The 7,587-nt window shown below is 35.0% G+C and overlaps 1 protein-coding gene across 2 annotated transcripts; it reads right to left on the bottom strand.

The window, feature by feature from the left end:
- Positions 1 to 548: 548 nt before the first annotated feature.
- On the bottom strand, positions 549 to 5,689 carry LOC107771281 (putative galacturonosyltransferase-like 1). 2 transcript variants are annotated; one of them, XR_012708114.1, is made up of 3 exons: positions 4,558 to 5,689; positions 3,931 to 4,055; positions 549 to 835 (listed from the first exon to the last, which is right to left on the bottom strand). XR_012708114.1 is itself a non-coding variant. In XM_016590623.2 (2 exons), the coding sequence occupies exon 1, from the start codon at positions 5,597 to 5,599 to the stop codon at positions 4,559 to 4,561; it is 1,041 nt and encodes a 346-aa protein (XP_016446109.1). In that variant the 5' UTR covers positions 5,600 to 5,689; the 3' UTR covers positions 2,522 to 4,055; position 4,558. The 2 variants fall into 2 exon arrangements, 1 of the variants encoding a protein (XP_016446109.1); XM_016590623.2 differs by lacking the exon at positions 549 to 835 and having other exon boundaries at positions 2,522 to 4,055.
- Between the last annotated feature and the right edge of the window lie 1,898 nt (positions 5,690 to 7,587).

A 7,587-nucleotide genomic window follows, 5' to 3' on the forward strand; every position in this document is an offset into this window, starting at 1 on the left:
AATGTAGAATTAATTTTGTTGAGTTAAATTATGAGTGATACACGCTAATTGATCCTCTTTCTGTTATTAAATAGCTGGACTCACCTATTTTTTAAGCGAATTCTGCTATTGTATACAGTAGCGCGAATACAGTCGCACAGCTGCACTCCTCTATTACTGTATTCATGAATACAGTAGCGCGAATACATCGAATACAGTCGCGTAACAGGGAAATTTTGTAGAATTGATTTTGTTGAGTTAAATTAGGAGTGATACACGCTAATTGATTCTCTTTTCGTTATTAAACAGCTATCCCCTATTTTTTTTTGGGTGAATTCTGCTATTATTCATGAATATAGTAGCACGAATATAGTCGCATAGCTGGACTCCCCTATTTTTAAGCGAATTCTACTTTTGTATTCATGAATACAGTAGCACGAATACAACGAATACAATCGCGTAATAACTAAATAAATAGCTATTGAAAGTAATTGTGTATATGATAGCTGTTGAAAGTAATTTTGTACCTCTAACTTGACAGTGGTGTGGCACCAAAACATCTGTCTGCCGTAGAATATAGACGGAGTGGATCATGGCCTGCATATGATCAGAGAGGCTTATGGGCCGGTTGGTCCAGAAAACCTGCGAAGTTTCTATGACAATGAGAAAATTCAGTCTTGTTTGCTATCTGTGAATGCAACATGGACGGGAGCTGTCGTTTGCTATCTGTGAAGCTGTTTTGGCTTCATATGACGAAGCTATTGGTCTTATTGGCCAAGTGAATCGTCAGTTCAAGAAAGTCTTCATTGAAAGGTGGAGCGCAAAGATCGACTTTGAAAACAGCACTTGTTCGCATCTGCATTCAGCCATGTATGCAGTAAGCCATATGAACATGGTGCTGATATCACAGTAGTTGTAATGACACATTGTGCATAAAAATTATCATTTCATTAAGTTTAAACGGTTAGTGTTTGAAATTTTTTATTTATTTAATTATGTCTTCGACATTATCACAGACTCACTGTACGTGAAAAGCTGATTTCTTTTTAAGTTTTAAGCATGTAAAAATTCTTTTGATAATAGAATTTTAACTATTAGAGAGTATTTTTATTTTTACTTATTAATTATTTCTTTAACATTGTCTTCTATATGTAAGATTTCTTAAAAGTTGTATACAGTTAAAATCGGGTTTGTCCTTTTTGTATGATTAATCGAGACCGGGGCGTGACAGACAAAGGTTCGACCCCATGTCGTACCGGACAGTGACACGAAGTTAGATTGCCAAGCTCGTGACTCAGAGATCGATCGAGATCAAGATCAGCCAAGATCGAGACCGAGCGGGATAGAGAACAAGCAAGATCGAGGGAAGCCTGCCGAGCCAAATAACGGAAAGCCAAGATATCCGCGATCGGGCGAGGATCACGGCGGAAATCTCGGCATGTATTAAGAAGAGGCCGATTAATCAGCTAATCATGTGATTTCTTACTGTATTTAGGATTGTATTAAGGGTGAGATTCCCCTACTGTATAAAGAGGGTCTGATTATTTGTAAAAGACATAATATTCACGCTACATATAACAATATACTACCTTTCTCTTAAGCTCTCAATACTCTGTTACTTTATTTATATTTTCCAGTGAAATACTTGTTTGATTCGAAGGCGACCTACCTCGATGATCAAAGCTATACATTTTTTTTGGTTTGCTTTATTTCTATTTGCAGTTAATTTCAATATCAATATTGCATTTTTTTCTCAGTTTGTGCTAAGTAAAATCAGGTGTCCTTAAAACCAAAATATAAATTAAATTGTTATTCGTTTTTAGGGTAAACAAAAGTGTTTTATATAAAATTTTTGGTTTGAAAAATGATTATCGAAATAATGAGTCTCCCATTGATATATATACAACATCATTATCATACAAAATATCTTACAGTAATTAGTTTCCTCTTGCGGGTTCAGGGGCATAAATCATGGCTTAATAAGTCATGCGCACACTTCCTTTCTCATTTAAAAGCTTTGCCCTTGAAAGTAATGTAATTAATTGGACTTCTAATCTAAAAGGCTAGAACTAGCGGATGAGCCGTTGACTAAAGCGTAGTAAATACAAACTTCTGAGAAGGCAGCATCCGCACTTACATGAATCACAAATTAGGTAAAAAGTTACTCCACCAAATATTTAAATTCTGAAAAATTAATATAATTTAGTGTAAATATCTGATACTAGTATTTTAAACATTCGATAAGGAGAAGCTTTACCCACAAATTCCTTATCTTCAGAGTGACTTAATCTTAGCCTGCTGTATTGGTTTGAAAAAGATTTTTTTTTCTTCTAACAAGCTACATTTTGTGTAATTTACAAATATAATTTCAAATAGAAATTTTATACTTCAACTTGATAAAGAGCAAACTTCATTTCAAATGATAACCTAAACTTTAGGCCGGAATTCAATTCCAAAAGCTTCTAACATTTGAACTTCTACCAGAGGTTCTATTTGACCATATTTCTGCAAACTAAAGTCCACTTCTGAATATTCACTTAACAATCAAGAAAATACTTTCCCGGCAGAAAGAGTACTTAATTCTCAAATGCATTGTACTCGTAAAACTGAAACATGCACATATCTACTAATCTCTATGTAAGTCTGTTATTTTTAACAACTTTTTATAGGGTATGTATGTTTAGTTTGAGTTACTGAAATTTATTTACTCCAAAAAGATAAAGAGTAGCACTAACAAAATTGAGGTCAAAGAGAGGTTTTAGAATTAAACTTTTCTTACAGTAGTCACAAACTAAGTAATAGTGAAATGGATTAAATCAAACTTACCTATTTTTAAACGAAGACGGCAGAGGCAAATCTATAGTGTAATATGAGTTTACGGTAATTCAATAGACCCTCTTTGAGGAACCATAAAGTTTCAAAAGAAGAAAATATCCAAGTGGTTTGGGACCCCCAGGCCCCATGATAAATAAATTACTACACCTAATATATTATGGGATCGCGTCAAATGCGCAATGCCTTTAGCAGAAGTTGAATATTTTTGACCATGTGTTTTGTTTCTTCCATCTCCCTGTCCCGCCCAACACGAATTAAAAGATACTCTACCGACACTTCTCATTTTTATTTACTTTCTTTTTCATGTTCCTTTTTCTTTTTCACCTGTTTTTTCGAATTTCTTACCGCTTAAGTAATAGGAATATAAAACGATGACAAAGTTAGAAAGATATTGACTTTAGTCGGGATAAAAAAGAAAAAGGGAAAAGATGCGCGGCAAATTGCTCAAGAGCTTAGAAGAGAAGAACTGGATATAGCATTTGGATTAACAAGTACAAATGGTAGCCTGTTTGTTTTCCCTTTTATTTTATATCTTATAACACGAAATTAACATGTGCTTTTTGCACAGAGCTGCCTTTTTAGAAAAAAACTAAAGGGATGAGAAGGCTGAAATCTAGAAATTTTGCTAATAGTAGTACGTTATATCCGCCTGTGAATTAACCCAAATCTCCACTAAAAGTAAAAAAGGAAGATATAGAAATTAAGCACAACCGGAGCTGCATGGGAAATGTATGAGACCTCAAGCTAAGTTTTTTAGCAGAGCTCAGATCAGATGCCAATTTAGCTAAGCATTATTAAATTTGAGATTAAAACTTCAAGAATTACACATTATCAGTATTAATTATCTGTATTAAAATTTCAAATTGCTACTGCAAGCACAATTTGAATGATCTTGGTCTTTTTATCGTTTAGTTGTCTGACTGCTCCTTGATTCAGTTCCAATGAAAGGTGTGAGAAACCTGCCACTTTTTTCATTCTATAGTAAACTTAACTGCAAATAGTAGTAGTATATGTTTTCATCTCGTACATTCAAAAATAGTACTCTAGCTAAGTGCCAGTGTAGAATTCTTGGCAACTGTATATTGTAATCTACGAGAAAATAATAACAACCCTCACCTTAGCCCTTTCGGGATCTCCTTGAAGAGAGACAAATACTGTACATAACGCAATCGAGGAGGATCTCAAGACACAGATCTCTACTCTCGATCTCTTTTACTAATTTACTGCAATTTCTAAGACACCTGAAACCATAATAGAAGCCTATTAGGGCACTTCAAGAACATAAGAAGATGCAATTATCAGTAAACTGCAAATGCTTGTCACTACCGAAGATATAATTAAGTAAATAAAGGGCCCGTTTGGCCATAAAACAAATTCACTTTTCTTGGGAAATTTTGTATTTTTTTCGGAAATAATGTTTCGCCATAAAATTTTCAAATTTCACCCGAAGTTGAATTTTCAAATTTTTCGAAAAATTAAAAAACTTCAAAAAGATGTTTTTCAAAATTTTCAGTTCAGATCACTCACAAAAATTCAAAACAAAGCTCCAAATTGTATTCACGTCGAAACACAACTCTAATTTTCAAATACTATTTTCACTTAAAAAAAAATTAATTTTTTCCGGAATCTCACATTCTTATGTCCAAACGCCACAAAATAAGTGCTTTTCCTAATAGTTTAGACTACTGAATAGGATGGTCACACAATTCAACAAGTGCGGCATTATTGGATTGAGTAAAGTACCTTAAGATTCAAGAGTATAGGATGTTTGCAGCAGATCATAAGGTGCCCAGAGGGCATCGAGGGGACAAGGGCGGTTCGAATCGAGTCGAACCCAAGGCTTCCCCTTTCCACTCCAATGCAAGAGGCTAACCGGACCAGGGTGCAAATCTCGGCAGAGTCCACGAAAATTATCTCCGCCTAGACCATGTTGGTTCCACCTATGATCTACAGGAGCTATATTTCCAGCAAAAACAAGTAGAAAAGGCGGTAAAGAACCCAATTCATAAATCCTCATTCTCTTTTGCAACTCCATCCATTCCACAATCTTTGTAGTATAATCCCCAGCTTTCCATCTATCAAGATCAATAACCATAACCCCCGTATTAAAATAACAAGGTTTTCGGTTTCGGTTCGCGAAAGTTAAGGAAAGTGAAGGGTTAGACCAAAACGTGGGCGTGAAGTAAGTAGTGAAATTGGCATTACAATATTCAGGTGCTGCTAAAACAGAGTCTTCTGTTAAAGGTGTTGCTGCTAATTTAGCAATGTCGTCTACTAAAACAAGGTCAGAATCAAGATAAACGACTTTGTGAAGGTATTGAGGAAGTAGATCAGCAAGATAATTGCGAGCATAATTTAAAGGACAATCTAAAGCAGAGCGAATGGAAGTGGAAATTAGTCCTGCAACGGCTGCAATATCTTGGATTGGATAAATTGTGAAATGAAGATAAGGGAAAGATTTAGCAATTGTAAGGTTCAAGTGTGTGGTTTCAGCAGAAGAAGAGGCTACAAAGTGGAAAATGATATTTTCTGGGCAAGAAGAGTGTTGAAGAACCGAAAGAATCGCAGCCATAGATCCTCTGAGGTAAGCTATATCAAGGGTCATAGCTACATGTACTGCATTTTCTGAAAAATTAATGGCGGAACAAGAAGGGGAATTGTAGAATTTTGGGGCTTCTTTAAAACTGAGGTTGGAATTAGTAGCGACATTTTGGGTCAATAAGGAGAAGAAGATCAACAATAGCGAAACCAGAATACTACCGCTGGAACTCCCAAGTTTTGGCATTATGGAGACAAACAAACAATCATAGGCACACAAATTTCCTACTTATATGTATCAGACAGAACTTTTTTGGCCCTGCTTTATTTGTATATTCAGAAAGTACAGAAAAGTTTTATGAAGGTAAATTTTAAAATATAGGATATTTAATTTAGAAAACATTCAAAAAGATTGAAGTCAAATAGTCAAAGAAAAGTTAATCTGATTTCCTAAATATCGTAGGAATAGTAAGAAGATGATACTCCTTCTGTTTTAGTTTATATGATACACTTTATTTTTTTGGTATATTTTGAAAAGGTTAGACACCTTTATATATTGAAAACTAATTTAATTTTTAACTTTCTATTTTACTTTAATAATATAATCTTATCAGCTACACAAATATCATGATATATTTTAGATCTAGGCACATCATCAAATAAAATAAAATTATAAAATACATACTTCCTTCGTTTTAATTTACATGACATATTTCGTTTATCGAAAGTCAAATTGTGCGAAGTTTGACCAATATTTTAAAATATATTTTGTTATTATATTGACATGAGAAAATTACAACTTATAGTACTTTTCGTGTAATTTTTTAATATCTAAATTTTAATTTTAAAATACTAAATTAAACTAATTTAATTTAGGTTCAAAGTTTAGTCAAACTAATTCTCGATAAACGAAATATATCATCTAAATTAAAAAGAGGAAGTATATTTTAGAGTTTAGAGCAACATTTCTTTTCCTATGGAAAGAAACTAAGAAAGGACAACGACATAATTACATTTGACTATAGGGAGCTTGGGTGATGACAGTGCAGTCGGAACGTATTTCATGCGGGTCCCTTGATTTTTTTGGGCCCAGAGGTTGTTCCTTTTCTGTGTAATAAAATTTCTAGCTCTCCTACGAATTCATGTATCCAATAAAAAAGAAAAAAAAGGCCATAGGAAAAGAAACAGAAACTAAAAGGTAAAGATATGCTTTGAATAGTGCTAACATATGTTGCAGATTAAAATGTCATTTATTCTTAGTTATAGTTCTCTTTAGCTGGTTGGCGGAAATCCTAAAGGAATGAAACGAATTCAAACGTTAGTTTTTAAGGTCGAAATATTCCCATGAACTTGTACTGCCGTGCAATCTGTATATCAGACAGACCTCATTTAATTTGGAAACCTACTCCATTCTTTAGCTATTGAAGCATTAGTGTATTGGTCAAAATCTTACCGTCACGGTCGAGCTGACCAACGTCCCGCCCAAGTGAATGGCAAGAATGTCTTGACTATATATAGTAGGGAAAAACCCTCGATGGGGGGGAGGGGGGGGGGGGGTCTCCTTCCCTTTCTCTCTCCCAAACTCTCTTCTTGTAATCTTCATAGGAAAGAAGTAATCTGCAGAAGAACATGTAAAACTATCTCTCCGATCGATTGATGGGAGCCACAATGTTGAATTTCAATAAGATCGATTATATCTCTTTCGTCCTCTATACTATCTATATTATTAGCTCTTTGATCTGGAATTTATTATGTCTGACTAAGATTTACCCCTTCATTTTCTTTGATTGATTAATTCAACAAGGTTCCATATCTTTTGGGTTAAACAATTTGGCGCCATCTGTGGGGATAGTGAAATTTCCTAGTCTTTCCCAGATCAAAGAAAAAAAATACGATCACCTACCGAAAAGAGCGCTAAGGAAAAACCCAACCCACGCGGGACAAAGGCGCAGCACGGTAGGGGGAGGAGAGCCGAGTAGAATCACCAAGTTTACAAATCTTCGCCCCATCAACCATCGAAATGCCAAGCAAGACGAACAACGTTACCAACCTGTCCTCCCCATCGGACCACCGGGTGGGGGTAAGGAAAGTATCATTTTAACTCACCTTTTGCTCTTTGCTAAAGCAGGAACACAAAGGCCGCGCGAGCGAGCGAGTAAAGAAACATCAATTAAAGAACGAGAAACTACTGCAAAACAACCGAAATACCGCCCGTCGGTGACATCTCAAGGCCGA

The sequence above is a fragment of the Nicotiana tabacum genome, chromosome 3 (assembly GCF_000715075.1).
Source record: "Nicotiana tabacum cultivar K326 chromosome 3, ASM71507v2, whole genome shotgun sequence".
Taxonomy (NCBI): domain Eukaryota; kingdom Viridiplantae; phylum Streptophyta; class Magnoliopsida; order Solanales; family Solanaceae; genus Nicotiana; species Nicotiana tabacum.

Coding starts and splice junctions, on each gene's coding strand:
- LOC107771281 (XM_016590623.2), bottom strand. CDS start 5,599: ATGCCAAAACTTGGGAGTTCCAGCGGTAGTATTCTGGTTTCGCTATTG.